Source organism: Staurois parvus, unplaced genomic scaffold, assembly GCF_062004578.1.
Source record: "Staurois parvus isolate SC_StPar_1 unplaced genomic scaffold, SC_StPar_1.0 ptg000175l, whole genome shotgun sequence".
Classification (NCBI taxonomy): Eukaryota; Metazoa; Chordata; class Amphibia; order Anura; family Ranidae; genus Staurois; species Staurois parvus.
The window spans coordinates 3,408,474-3,424,179 of NW_028317971.1; the positions used below are offsets into that span (position 1 = coordinate 3,408,474).

Below are 15,706 nucleotides of genomic sequence, written 5' to 3' on the forward strand. Positions count from 1 at the left end.
TCGTCTGCGGAAGGAAGCATGAAGTGCTCCAGAATCTCCTGGTAGATGGCTGCGTTGACCCTGGACTTAATGAAGCATAGTGGACCAACACCAGCAGATGACATGGCTCCCCAAATCAACACAGACTCGAAACTTCACACTGGACTTCAAGCATCTTGCAGTGTGTGCCTCTCCATTCTTCCTCCATACTCTGGGTCCTTGGTTTCCAAATGAGATGCAAAAGTTGCTCTCATCAGAAAAGAGGGCTTTGGACCACTGAGCAACAAACGAGGTCTGTTTTTCTTTAGCCCAGGTAAGACACTTCTGACGTTGCTTGTTGTTCAGGAGTGGCTTGACAAGAGGAATACGACATTTGAAGCCCATGTCCAGGATCCATCTGTGTGTAATGGCTCTTGATGCACTGACTCAAGCCTCAGTCCACTGCTTGTGAAAGTCAGTGATATGCCAAAAATTAGGGATTCCAGATGTGGACATTCTGCCCTCCATATTCAACAACAAACTACCTCTGGTTGTTGCCAGAACCAAGGGTCCTCCAGCTGTAGCCTCAGATACCTTGGTAAACATGGACTCAAATTCAGGCTAATTTGCACCTTTCCTCCAGTGCAAATCCTATCTCGTCTACTCAAGGCAGTGGAACGAGAGAGGAAAATGGTGACTTTAATGGAACAAAAAAAGCCTAGAAAAACCTAGTACACAGACATACTCAGACTTCTAGCAGACAACCCCTGACCTCATCCTAGCAGGACAGATCTTCTGTCTCAAAGACACTTTGTTCCATCCTGGTTTGTATTCTTTGGCTTTGCCATGGCTTCGGACACCCAAGTATTAAAAGATAGAGGGGTTTGTGAGTCTGTGATTCTTACCTTGTGAAAAATAAGAAATTCCTCTTCCAGGAAGATCTAATATCACACCTGGAAATCTTTTTTTTGCCTGGCATGAAAACAGGCACTCAATCCCAGAGATTACTTTGTACATCGCATTAAGTCAACATTTCTCTTATTTTTGCTATGCCTACTGATTACTATGGTCGTAGTCGCAGCAGAAGTAAAAGAAACACCTGCTCTACGGCCCCGGCCATTGATAATTGGGCCATACAGGGGACAGCTTTTTGGCGGGCTTGCACACACGTGGGTTTGAATTAGGGATGCACCGAGTATTTTCAGTACTCATACTTGTGATAATGCTCCCGATACCTGAAACCAATATTTTGCATTATGATTTGCATCCATACAAAGTGTATGGATGCAAATTTCACCGCTAAAAATAGCATACGATATTTACAGGAAAGCACTTCCTGTCCAAATCGCATGCAGTTTCCTCACTGCTTCTGTCGGCAACCTACCGACACCGATCCCATGCTATCATAGAAGGAAAAGCTGGGGATTTGAAATCTCCGTCGCTTTCTCTCCTCTCCATGCAGGGATGATGGTACGGGCTAGACGGATTTTGATTGGTCAGCACTCTTACGGTGCTAACCAGTCAGAAGCCATCTAGCCCATACTGTCCTTCCTGCCGGAGAGGAGAGAAAGCCACAGGGTTTTCAAACCCCAGACCTGTGAAGTGGCTTTCTCTCTTCTTCTTGCAGGGATGACAGTCCGGGCTAGACGGCTTCAGTTTGGTGACCACCACATTCCTATTCAAATCGCATGCTATTCTTTACATTTTGTATTGACGCAAATTGCACTGCAAAGTATCGGTACTCGTACTTGCCGATCAAAAAAGGTTATCGGTGCATCCCTAGTTTGAATACTAGTCTGAATACAACCAAGCTCATCGCTGGTAATTTATAAAGACTATTTCATGCAAGCATGTATTATCTTACGTTTCAATAGACTGTAAATTACACTGAAAAGGCTACACACAGCAAGCAAAGATGTTATGGTCACTTGTGTACTTAAACTGCAGTTTGCATGAACATATATGCTCTGCTGCCTGTGTTTTTAAAGTATTGAGCTAGGCTAGGCAATATGCTTCCTGCTGTTATGCTTGAATTACTTTGAAACCATTGCATGATCTGTCACAAATACACCAGATCAAAGCAACTCTCACCTGGGTAGTACATTTCTCAAATTGTAGGTTTATGTTGGAGTACAGAGAAAACTTGTTTGCTGTTGCTGATATTTCATGCATTGTTAGGGTGTCGGTCCACAAAAATCTGAGGTTTCATTAATGGACACAGGCAGAGTAAAACACCTAAAGATGTTCTTCCTCTGGTCGTGTCCTGATATATACGCTTCTTCCATAGTTTTTAGTGTTCTGTCATCTCCATTGTGAGTCTGACTGTACCTGCTACTTTAAAAAAAATCCAAGAGGTATATTGAGATTATTTTGTGAGAATTATGATAGGTGGGTGGGCAAAAATTCACTTCAATAGATTCTATAAAATGGTTGTAAACCTCAAACATGAACAAAGCATATCCCTCTATAGTGTGTGCTTGTCTCAATAAGGATCACCAAGTGTCATTTCTGTCTGCTGCTTCGTCCCTCTGCTATCAGCAAGAGCCACATCTGAAAAGTTTTCCTGACACCAGGAGAAAAGTGGTGACAGAGAAAGGACCTCCAGGAGACTGACAGCCTCAGCTCTGTTCTTGTGAGCTGGGTGGAGGGGGGTATGTCTTTTCCTTCAATCAGCTCTCAGAGTTCTCCTCACTGAGCTCTGCAGTGTGTAATTTCAGCTCTCCGCCCCCTTCTTTTCTGAATTTTCAGACAGGCTTTCTAAATTCAGCACTTTGAATGGATGAAGAGAAGTAAGCAGATAAACAGGTACAGGCTGCATCATTCATTCACAAGAGTTCTGTGAATGAATGCACTACAAGTCCTGTGAAGTGCCGTGGTAGTTCATTGATTCTTCTTGTCAGTATATCTGCTTCCCCTTACAGGATGTACGGGCAAGCAGATGTACTGACAGGCCTGCAGGAGATCAGCAATACTTTACGGGTTTATGCAACAAAATATAATAAATGCACATTTTTTCACCTGCAAGAAAAAATATGTGCATTTATTATTTTTTGTCCAAAGGTGAACTTACCCTTTAATTGAGTTTTTTTTTTTTTCTTCATTTTTTTACATTTATGTCTCTGCATACCCAGACAGCTTCCTTCTACAGACTCCTAGTGACGGTATTTCTAAAACTTTATGCACCTTTAAACTGGCCATATTGACAAAGCAAATCTCTTGAGGAATGCTGCTTTTTGAGATGTTCTTCTGCCAAGCACTAATTTCTGTCCATTGTATTAACATCTTTTAAGTAATACTTGAACAAATATTAACCCATAATACTGGTTTAAGTAAAACCCCATACAGTGAAGGAAATAAGTATTTGATCCCCTGCTTTTTTTGAATGTTTGCCCACTCACAAAGAAATGATCAGTCTAAAAATCAAATGGTAGGTGTATTGTAACACTGAAAGACAGAATAGCAACAAAAAATTAAGCAAATTATGCACTGATTTGCATGTTCATGAGGGAAATAAGTATTTGATCCCCTTCACAAAACATGACTTAGTACTTGGTGACAAATCCCTTGTTGGCAATCACACAGAGGTCAGATGTTTCCTGTAGTTGGCCACCAAGTTTGCACACATCTCAGAAAGGATTTTGGCCCATTCCTCTTGGCAGATCCTCTCCAAGTCATTAAGGTTTGGTGGCTGACGTTTGGCAACTCGAACTTTCTGCTCCCTCCACAGATTTTCAGTCGGATTAAGCTCTGGAGACTGGCTAGGCCACTATAGGACCTTAATGCTCTTCTTCTTCTTCTTAATGTGCTTCTTCTTGAGCCACTCCTTTGTTGCCTTGGCCGTGTGTTTTGGGTCATTGTCATGCTGGAACACCCATCCACGACCCATTTTCAATGCCCTGGCTGAGGGAAGAAAGTTCTCGCCCAAGATTTGATGGTACATTGCCCCGTCCATCGTCCCTTTGATGCGGTGCAGTTGTCTTGTCCCCTTAACAGAAAAACACCCCCAAAGCAGAATGTTCCCATCACCATGTTTGACAGTTGGGATGGTATTCTTGGGGTCATAGGCAGCATTCCTCCTCCTCCAAACACGGCGAATTGAGTTGATGCCAAAGAGCTCGATTTTGGTCTCATCTGACCACAACAATTTCAACTAGTCCTCCTCTGCATCATTCAGATGTTCAGTGGCAAACTTCAGATGGGCCTGGACATGTGCTTTCTTGAGCAGAGGGACCTTGCGGACACTGCAGGATTTCAGTCCTTGTCGGCATAGTGTGTTACCAATTGTTTTCTTGGTGACTGTGGCCCCAGCTACCTGGAGATCATTGACAAGATCCTCATGTGTAGTTCTGGGATGATTCCTCACTGTTCTCATGATCATTGACATTCCACGAGGTGAGATCTTGCATGATGCACCAGACCTAGGGAGACTGACAGTTGTTTTGTGTTTCTTCCATTTGCAAATGATTGCACCGACTGTTGTCACCTTTTCACTAAGCTGCTTGGCGATAGTTTGGTAGCCCAGTCCAGATTTGTGTAGGTCTACAATCTTGTCCCTGACATCCTTGGACAGCTCTTTGGTCTTTGACATGGTGGCAAGTTTGGAATCTGATTGTTTGATTGCTCCTGTGGACAGGTATCTTTTATACAGGTAACAAAATGAGATTAGCAGCACTCCCTTTAAGAGACTGCTTCTAATCTCAGCTTGTTACCTGTATGAAAGACATCTGGTAGCCAGAAATCCAGCTGAATGATAGGGGATCAATTACTTATTTCCCTCATGAACATGCAAATCAGTGCATAATTTACATTTCTTTAGAATTTTTTGTAGCTATTCTGTCTCTCAGTGTTACAATACATCTACCATTCAATTTTTAGACTGATCATTTCTTTGTGAGTGAGCAAACATTCAAAATCAGCAGGGGATCAAATACTTATTTCCTTCACTGTATGCATGGACTAAAACTAAAAAGTTTGTTACCTTGAGATCAGTTATACTTTCTCTTATTTTCTGTTTTATTGTACTTAACTGCAGCAAAAGAGTGAAAGACAAAATCTAATGTGCTTATATATTGGTAGCACAGAGAGGTTTTGTTTCAGACTCAATTGGATGAGCTATACTTTTTCTTTTTAATTTCAACCTCCAGTTTTATTGAGGAACAGCCGTCTGTTTTTTTACATTTAATATAGTTCTCCCAGACTTGTTTCCCCAGGCTTCTTTTTTCAATGATAGTAGATAAATACATTTTATATAGACAGAGTATCATCTTTGTGTCAAAACTACCCAAAAATGCAAAAAAAAAAAAGTATTGATCAGTGCTGCTGTTGTGTTCAACTTTATTGATCATTCTAGAGAAAGATAAATCTCAGGCTAAATAATATAATAGTGAATGCTGGTATTGTGGGGACAGTGGCTTGATAGAAGGCCATTCATCATCTCAATTGGAGTCCTTTTCACTCCTGCTAAAGATTCTTTCTGCTACCTCGCCTTGTGCCTATTAATAGAGTACAATCCATAGACAAAATGTAAAGTGTTAAAGGTGAACTCCATAGAATGGATTCATACTATTTATTTAGTTTTAAAACAAAGGAAAGTGTTTATGATGTGCTGAATGTAAAGCAAATTTGTGTCAAAAGTGAAATAGGGCCCCTTTCACAGGGACGGACTCGCCTGCTCAACGGGGGATCCGTAAGCTGATGCCTGCTGTGCGGACAGGTGACAGGTCCATGCCCACTCCGCTTGTGCCGAGCAGACATGAAGCAAGCCTGCTGATCTCTACGGGGCGGTCAGATGTAAGTGGACCGCCTGTCCGTTTACCTCCGACTGTCATCAGATCTGATCTACTAGACGAATGGAGAACGGATTCCCCATCTGTTTATTTTTAGCTGATCGGATGCAGGTGGATGTGTAAACGGACACATGTTCGTTTGCAGCTGCCTCCCTATAGAGAACAATGGATGGTCCAATTGGGTCCGCCTGAAAAATAGACCCTGTCCGCCTGTGTGAAAGGGGCCTTAAAGTGGAGTTCCACTCACTCTGTAAAAAAATAAAAGTCAGCAGCTACAAAAACTGTAGCTGCTGACTTTTAAAAAAACAGCCGTTCACCTGTCCCTTAATCCCTCGTTGCCCCCGCCGCATCCCTTTTCACCGGCCGTCCTGTATTCCAGATGCTGACATCTTCAGTGTGGGCACCAGGCTGTGACAGCTTGTAGCTTCACAGCTGGGTGCCCACTGCGCATGCGCGAGTAGCTCTGCGCTTCCTGAATGGCCCCGTTGTCTTCTGGGACCTGTTACATGTCCCACAAGACTTTGGGGAGGGGAGGGTAGGAAGACAACTTCCGCTTGCTTCCGCTCGGAACCTGTCAAATTCGGGTACCCGTCAAACCCCCCCCCCTGCTCCACAAGGGTGCCAATCCTTAATGGGGAGTGAAGACCAATCTTTAAAGCGGAACTTCCCCTTTTGGGTGGAACTCTGCTTTAAGTGTATGCAGCTGGTACTACTTAATGGAACATCTAAGCATTGTTTTGTGGGCAGTTTTTGAAGGTTAAACTTTTACACTAGTCCAGTAGTCACATACCAATTTGGAAATTCCCAGTGGACCTTAGGAAGGAGGGAATGGCAATAATAATTATTCAAGTCAGTGAATTGATGCCCTTAAATGTTTTACATGCGTTTGCAAGTGTCAATCTTTTTTTCTACCTATATGATGTTGCCTGGAGGAGGCCTTAAGCTGAGCTAACACAATTACAAAGGTTTCTGTTGTAACTAATTATCATCTAAAAATTGTTCATTAAACATGGGTTAATGTACAGCGCAGATCGAACTATTGGCGCTTTATAAATACTGTATAATAATAATAAGATAGGTAATCATTAGGATACTGGCAAAATGGCTGCTGAAAATAGGGTTTTGATGACTGTGAAAAATAAATTGTAAATCAGTTATTTTTAAGCAGTAATATCCATTTGGAGCCACATTTTTTTTATCTGTTTATTGACACCCTAATGTTTAAAAAAAAAATTGGATAAATTTAGTTTTAACCATTAGTGTAAAAATGTATATCTTCAAAACTCAACAAATCTGGACATATGGCCGGAAAATGGATTCTTTTGAGTAGTGGTGCACCAAAATTAAAATTCCAGTGTCAAAACCAAAAATTCAGGATGCTGAAGAAATTAAACCAAAATAGTTTAAAAAAAATAAATTTAGGGATAAGTTCACCTTTTTGGCCAAAAATAATAAATGCACTTTTTTTGCAGGTAAAAAATTTACATTTAATATTTTTGTCCAAAGGAGCCTGTAAAGCATTGCATCAGCGATTAGTAGATCGCTGATACCATGCAGAGGTCCTCTGCAGACCTATCAGAATATCTGCTTGCCGTAGTGAAGCGCCTTGGTAGTTTATGGAAAACTACAAGCCCACAGCCACTAAGGCTGCCGGGACTTGTAGACACTCATTCACAGAACACCGTGAATGAGTGACGCGGCCGCGTGGGGATCCCCCGTATGGCTAAGCTGTTTTCAAATCTGACAGATAGTACAGGAAAACTTCTCCCCGTACTATCCATTCGAGGTGGGGTGGCGGGAACGAATGCGGCTTTGGGAACATGTTACATGTTTCACCCTAAAAATGGGTGGAACATGTTCCAAAGGTGGACTTATTCTCTAAACTTAATGTGGCTGGCGTTTTTGCATTGAAGTCACTAGGGGACTCAATTTTGCATTGAAGTCTATGGGACTTAATTTTGCATTGAAGTCTATATGCCATTATCGCCACCTTTTTTTTTCTATCGGCGAAATGCAGTAAATCCTCTGTGATTCTTCCACGTTCAGGAGAGGGAGGATTAAGCTCACCTAAATGTGGCAGCTCCTAAACTCTCCTAAAAGCCTATGTGTAGATGGACACATAGGGGTTTATTTACGAATGCTGGAGAGTGCAAAATCAGGCTCACTTCTGCACAGAAACCAATCAGCTTCCAGGTTTTATTGCTAAAGCCTAACTGAACAAGCTGAGGTTAGAAGCTGATTGGTTTCTGTGCAGAAGTGAGCCTGATTATGCACTCTCCAGCTTTATTAAATAAATCCCATAGGCTTTTATGGAGTTGAGTTTAGGAGCTTTGGGAATAAAAAGCCTAAAGCTCCTACACTCAAATTTAGAAGCTGCCAGTGTACATAAAGGATTAGCTTTTTGTTTTTTTTTAAATTTCCTGTCTTCTGGAGTAAGCTCTACCCACCTTTTCTACCCTAGACAAATAAGAGCTCAAACTAATAATTAAGGGCTCATGCACACCATGGTGCAGAGACGTCAGTTTTTCTGCACATGTTCTGCAAGGGCAGAAAAAAAAATGTTCACTATGTGCCCTGTTCACACCACAACACTAGTATCACATGCAGATTTTTTTCTGCGCAGGGATCTCAAGGTGTATGGAACTCATGAAAACTGATATCTCTGCAAGTAAAATTTGTACATCAGTTTCCATCAGTTTTTCTGCACGTTTGGTGATAACGAGGCTTTAGATTTTTTTCAATCAAGAAAGCAGTTGGATGGGACTTCAAACCCTTAGTAATAAAGTCAAACCAGGATAAACGGAGCATAGAAAGGGAGATGTTTTTGTCTAACATGGGTAATAATTGTAGGCATTGTCTTGTGACATACTGATTTTAAAATGATAAAATTGATGACAGGTTTGATTTAAATAAAATGCAAAACAAAGTTACAATGTTAATTGTTACTGCTGAATTTTGTTGACTCTCATGTTTGTCTTTTCACAGAGTGCACAATTTTATAAAGTTACCACTGATCAATACCAGGAAGCTGCAAACAGTGTGGAGGCACGATTCAAGTAGGTTACCATGATACTATTGAACTAAGCCCTAATTGTAAATCATCATCTTTGGCAAATAACAAATCTATACTGGACGAGGGTGTGTTTCCCTACACACCATCAGGCCAATTTATGAATATAAAATATATATAACCTTTATTCAAATATATAAAAAAAATGTATGCTCAGCTGTAATTAATGCCTATTGGAGTGGAATGTACTGCGCACAATATGACTGGATACCATTGCAATTATTTACCTTACATCCAAATGGTTAATAACACCAAACCAATTCAAATACCATACCGTTTTAGATGGAGTGACGGCATACAAAGAGGCACTGTAGTTTGATCATAAGCCTATCAGCTTGAATATATAATTTCTGTTAACCACTTCCAAACCGGACACTTTTACCCCCTTCCTGACCAGGGCAATTTTCAGCTTTCAGCGCTATCACACTTTGAATGACAATTGCGCAGTCATGCAACACTGTACCCAAACTAATTTTTTACCATTTTTTTTGAGACAGATAAAGCTTTATTTTGGTGGTATTTATTCACCACTGGGATTTTAATTTTTTTTGCTATGTAAATGAAAATGTCCCAAAATTTTGAATAAAAGTGTTTTTTTTTATAAAATTTTGCAAATAAATAATATTTCATCATAAATCTTTGCCAAAACGTATTCCATTATCTTTTTAGTAAAAAAAAAAAAAAAAATTAGTTTATAACCAAAAATTATAATTTTTAAACATTTTTTTTACATTTTTATTTTATTTTTTTATATTATTATTTTTTATTTATTTTTTTTACATACTGTCACCCTAGCAGTACAGTGTCACCATGGTGACACTGTACTACTTGTGGGGGGTGATGAAGATTTTTTTTTTTTTTTTTTTACACTGATTGCTTTTACACCCATATAGGATGTAAAAGCAATCATTTCTCTTTCTCTCTGTGTGCATTCCTGCACTCATTGAGAAGTACTGAGTGAGCTGTGATTGGTCACAGCTTGTCACATGGTACAAGGCTGTTGTGAATAGCCTTGTACCATGTGACCTCTGATCATTCACAGATTTCACACGTAGTAAGCAGTGATGTCAGAAGTGACATCTTGCTTACTACTTTGCATGTGATCACTGATTGGCCAATCAGTGATCACATGATCGGGACCTCGTACAGAGGTCCCGTCCGACGATCAGTGTTTCACTGTGTCCGGAGGACACAGCGGGCACCGGATCGCGGTGCTGCGCGCTCCCAGGGAGCGCGCACAAGCAGGGTGCGGGGAGGCCGTTCATAAACGGCCACCCGACCCTGCAGTGCCACCGTCCGGCCGTTTATATGCAACGGCCGGACGGGAGGTGGTTAAGGAAATGGAGTTACCCCATGGACAAAACTAATTAGATAGTATAATCTATCTTGCTACAGATATGTAATACTGGTACAGTCATCCATGGGCTTAAATGTCAGCCACTCATGGATAAGCCCCATACGTCACCATATCCACCAAAAATACCTCACTGTCTTGAGGAATGCAAATGATGCACTGTAAAACGCAGTACACTGTGCAGACAGAGGGTCAGGGGTCAAGCAGCCTCAGAGGACAGTGAGAGGGGAATGAAAACTCCTACAAGATTAACCAGTGCTCATCTGAGCACTGGCAGAAGTCACAGGACTGCTATATATTGCTAATGAGAAAATGTATTTAGCAGTGTATATTTAATAAAATAATTGCATTTCCATGTTCTGTGTACTGTGGAAGACCAAATATAGTGAATACAGGGTCCTGTGTTTAGTAACACTTTAACCACTTGCCTACCAGGCACTTATACCCCCTTCCTTACCAGGCCAATTTTCAGCTTTCAGCGCTGCCGCACTTTGACAATTGCACGGTCATGCAACATTGTACCCATATGAAATTTTGATCATTTTTTTCTCACAAATAGAGCTTTCTTTTGGTGGTATTTAATTGCCACTGGGCGCTTTACTTTTTGCGCTATAAATAAAAAAAGTGCAAAAAATTTGAAAAAAAAAAAAAGTTTATTTGTTTCTTTTATAAAATTTTTCAAACAGGTATTTTTTCTCCTTCACTGATGTGCGTTGATGAGGCAGCACTGATGGGCACTGATAGGCAGTACTAATGAGGTGGCACGGATAGGCGGCACTGACAGACAGCACTAATTAGGGGTCACGGATAGGTGGCACTGATATGCAGCACTGATAGGCGGCACTGATAGGTGACACTGATTATGGGTACTGATAGACTGCACTGACTGGCATTACTGCTGGGCACTGACTGGCGGCACTGACTGGCACAACCCCTGGGCACTGACTGGTGGCACTGACTGGCAGCACTGCTGGGCTGCACTGGTGGGTGGCACTGGTGGGCAGCACTGGTGGGTGGGCACAGGTGGGTGGCACTGGTGGGCACAGGTGGGTGGGCACAGGTGGGTGGCACTTCTGGGCACAGGTAGGTGGCACTGCAGAGTGGCACAGGTGGGTGCACTGCTGGGCACAGGTGGGGGCACTGCTGGGCACAGGTGGGTGCACTGCTGGGCACGGGTGGGCGGAGCTAGTGGGCGCACTGCTGGGCGGAACTTGCGGGTGTCACTGCTGGGCACCGATCATCAGGGCACTGATCATCAGTGCCCTGATGATCGGTGCCGATCCCCGCTCTGACAACTGCCGGTTCTCGGCAGTACTTTCCTCACGATCTGACAGCGTGAGGAAAGTGCAGCCGAGAACCAGCACTTGCATTTCCCTGTGATCAGCGTGTCATTGGACACCGCTGATCACGTGGTAAAAGGCCGGTATGATCGGCCTTTTAGCACATCTCGTGATCAGCTGTGTCCGTAGGACACAGCGATCACGGAGATCGCCGGGTGCACGCCCCCTGGGGTGCGCAGGAGAGCGCGTTCTGGGGGGACGTCATATGACGTCCACCCAGAACTGGCCGGCCGCAGTGCAGCCGTCATTCGGCTATCTGCGGTCGGCAGGTAGTTAATATGCTACATGTGATCATATAGTTAATTTATTTTCAGATCTATGTATCTGGTTACAGCAGAAACTAAGATTATAGAGAGAGATGCATGGAGTTTACAACACAGCAAGGCAATGCAAAAAAGAAGTACTGAAAAAGATTTACTATAATCCTGAAACTCGATTTTATACATTTCCAAATCTACTACTCAAAGTAGCTCTGTATGTAAAATGTACACCTGAAAAAGTTCAACAGTGCAGGTGTTCATTCCTCTTTCTGCACCAGAAGCCAGTCTTTCCAACAGAAGCGCATTGTGGAGAGAGCCTTGCATCCATATCACTTGTGTGGAAGCGGGGATCTGTCAGTTTTTGTTTTTTTTTGCTCAACTTGCTGTTTGAAATAAAAAAAAACCTCTTTATCCAGCTTTACAAGCTTATCTCACAGCTGAACAGGATTTATAAACGCTGTGTCAGGTGGTCCATAAATTTAAAAAAATGTGCGTGTATACCCTGCTTAGCATTATAAGTATAGTTTTTTTATGTTGTGATTGTTTACAGTTTTTATTTAGTGACTGTATCTCTTTAAAGTGTATCTAAATCCAAAAACAAAATGTAAACGTATTGCAGCTTACCAGTCTTTTTATATGCAGTGGCTGAATTTGTTTTCTTTTTCATTCTGTTTCCTAATGTTGTCACCCAGTAATCATTGTGAATAGCACTTCCTGTCCCTGCTTGGTTACATTTAAAGCTCGACTGTATCTATGGAGGCAGCCATGGTTGTCGCACAGACTGAACTTCAGAATGTCTGCCTTTGTTTGTCTCCATTATTTGGTAGTTGGTGGAATTAGTAGTTTAAAAAAGAAAGATTACAATGCTTCGGCTGTCTTTTCAGCTCTCATAAAGTGTCTGGGGCTTTGCATTTCTGGCTAGATCAGAATGTACTTCATTTTTTTTATTTTGATAAAATTATTCTTAAACTGAAAAGGAAAAGTAATGCAGTCACTGCATCTATTAGTTGACAAGCTACAACATATTACATTTTTGTTCCGTTGTACATTATAGTTCGAGGTATTCTAAATATTGAGAGGGTGTTAGAAGTTAAAATCCTGTGTATGGGTAGGCATTTATGCTTCTTCGCCTTTGTAATTTTAATAAGTTTACACTGTTCAGAATGCCTTAAAAGAAGTTTGTTTCTGCTATATCTTGCTAGAAATAAACGTAAGGTTGAGCACACTCCTGACAAATGCTTTATCTATGCCATGCCTTAAGAAACATTGATTAAGTTCCCAATGATCAAATGCTTTATCTCTGTAGGGTGGTTATTCACATTGATCACACTCTAAAAGATCAGGTTCAGTGGGCTCCTGAGTTGTGCAAATTGCATTAAAATAACATTACTAAAACATGTTACTGTTTCTAATGCAAGAATAATATTTCAAGCAGTTGCATTATAACCATTTTATTAGATTATGAAGATGTCTCCTTCTTAATGAAAAGTTTACACAAGAAGAAGAGAATGTGATATTACAGGAAGAACATGGCTTTGGGCAAGGATTTGGGCTTTTACAAACTAATTACATTTCTACATTTGTATTAGCTTTCCTCCCCTTTGTAATTAAAGGAATGGTAGCAGGAAAAGAAGCAGATGCCGCAGTAACTTTGTATTCCCCACGGTCATCCCAGTCAAAGTATAATGGCTTTATTACTGTGCTATAATCACTATAATTAACCAGCAGATATTATTTTGCCTTAAGATTGTTTCCCCTTTTATTTTTAGTTCCTTGTATCATTTCAGGAATAGGACAGTAAGAAAGGATTATGCTGCTACTGCAATGCTGAATCCATTGGTTTTTACATATTTAGGAGTAGCTCCACTTTCGTGGGGAAAAAAATGAGCAAATAAAATATATATTTTTATACAGTTAGGACTCCATTCATATTGTAATTGAATTTTATTAAAATATCTTTTTCATTGTGCAACACTGTCATTTTCTGTAAAATGCAATGCAATATGGCTACAAGGAAGCGTTCTGTATACAGATGGGGTACAGGACACTCCCTCATAATGTAATTTCCTGCTTGAGTAATTGGCTCACTAATTTTCCTAGAAGTCTGCACTAAGATACGTTTGTTGAGAAAAAACATGCCCCTCTAGGTGATCTATGTACAATGCAAGGATTTTTAGTTGCAGATTCCTACATTTTGTTATTCTGAAGAAATAGCTGTTTGTGTCCAGGTGCAGAGCGAATCTGTGTGAGAGTGATTTTATAATTATCACTCAGCTACTGCACCGGCAGGGCTCTAATGAGGAAATGGGCATGGTCTGCATCCCTGTAGAAATGATTTCCCTTTGGGAGTATCTCACCAAAATGACATTTTTGTTGCAGGGGATGCCAAAAATGTGACTTGTATCTTAGTGCAGAAAGCCAATCACACAGGCAGCTAATGACATTTACAGGGACGTTCTGTACACCATCTGTGTACAGAACGCCTCCAGATAGCCATATTGCATTTTACAGAAAATTACAGCATTACAGATTGAGAAGGAAAGGTAATTTTTAATAACATTCAATCACAATATGACTTGAGTCGCAGTTGTGTAAGCAGTTGTATAAAATATATATTTTATTTGCTCATTTTCCCCACGAAAGTGGAATTACCCTTTAATTTTGCCTGCTTTCATTTAATCTGGAAGAATGAGTACCTACTGTTCAGGGTATCACCATAGCATCCAGTCTTTACAGTGTAATGATGAAGAGAGCAGTTCTGGCATCAAAATACCAGCGCCACTCTCTGTGTCATCAAGGAATGCCCACTGCCAGGGGAAGATCCAGAGAGAATCCTCTGCATCACGTGACTGGCCTGAAGAATTTGAAGAAAGGTAAATATAAAAAAGTATCGGGGAAGCACTGGGGGGCAGGCGCCTGGGACAGAGCTTCAAGGTGTGGAGAACAGTATGTAAGAAAGAGCATCAAATCTTCAGTGTGTTTATAACCATCAGTGCTTCCATCAGAACTGGAACCCAACCAAAAATTTAAAAAAGGGCCTCTGTTCAACAATTTATATTAGTTAATTTGCTTGTGAAACAAATGTAATCCTTTACTTATACCCCCCTCCCCCTCTCCATCATCAGTATCTGATTAGCTTCCCTCTGCTTTGGTTGGCATGCACTCTATAGCTCTGTGCAAGCCCATCTCCACAGTCTATGCATTTATTATGATTGACCTCAAACTAACAGGAAGAAAGTTCAACACTAATCTTAGAAAATATTTTTGCTGAAGGGGTGGTTGATGCTTGAAATAAACCTTCCGGCAGAGGTAGTAAGTCAGTCAACAGTAAGTGGCTTCAAACTTGATTGGGACAAACATCTTCTATACTCAGAAAAAAAAAACAAAAGAAATACAAAAACATTTATAAATTAAGAAAAAAAAACCTGGCAGACTTGATGGACCAATTGGTCTTTTTTCTACGAGCGCTTTTCTGTTTTCGATGATTGCCCATTATTGCAGAACCCAGGCTGCAAAGAGGGTTGCTGTTGACACCACCCAAGGCAGGTCATACTGAGTGAAGTTTCTACTGATCATTTGCGATAGGAAGATGACAGCTGGTTAAGTCAGAAAAGATTTGTCAGAAGGCAGTTTTTTTCACTGGAGTGACATGGATTCTGTCATCTATGCTGCCATTCTAGGCATTTTAGCTATAAATATTTTTTTTTTGAGTTTGAGTCCTTGAAGAACAGTAACTCCTTATTCTAAGGTAAAAATCCGCTTATATAATTCCCAGTACTCTATACATACACACTGCTCAAAAAAATTAAAGGAACACTTTGAAAACACATCGTTTGATGTAAATGAAAATTATTAACCCACAGATGACTGAATTCAAAGACACCCCGAAAATCAAAGTGAAAAAATAATGCAGCAGGCTAGTCCATTTTGCTGAAATG

The 15,706-nt window shown here is 40.9% G+C and overlaps 1 protein-coding gene across 3 annotated transcripts in view; it reads left to right on the forward strand.

Annotated features, from left to right (window-relative positions):
- CHCHD3 (coiled-coil-helix-coiled-coil-helix domain containing 3) overlaps window positions 1–15,706 on the forward strand; it is a 212,557-nt gene that overhangs the window by 152,943 nt on the left and 43,908 nt on the right. For all 3 annotated transcript variants that reach the window (XM_089676877.1, XM_089676879.1, XM_089676878.1), the window contains one exon: window positions 8,730–8,800. In XM_089676877.1, coding sequence (XP_089533003.1) covers window positions 8,730–8,800 — 71 coding nt within the window. The remainder of the gene's footprint in view (window positions 1–8,729; window positions 8,801–15,706) is intronic.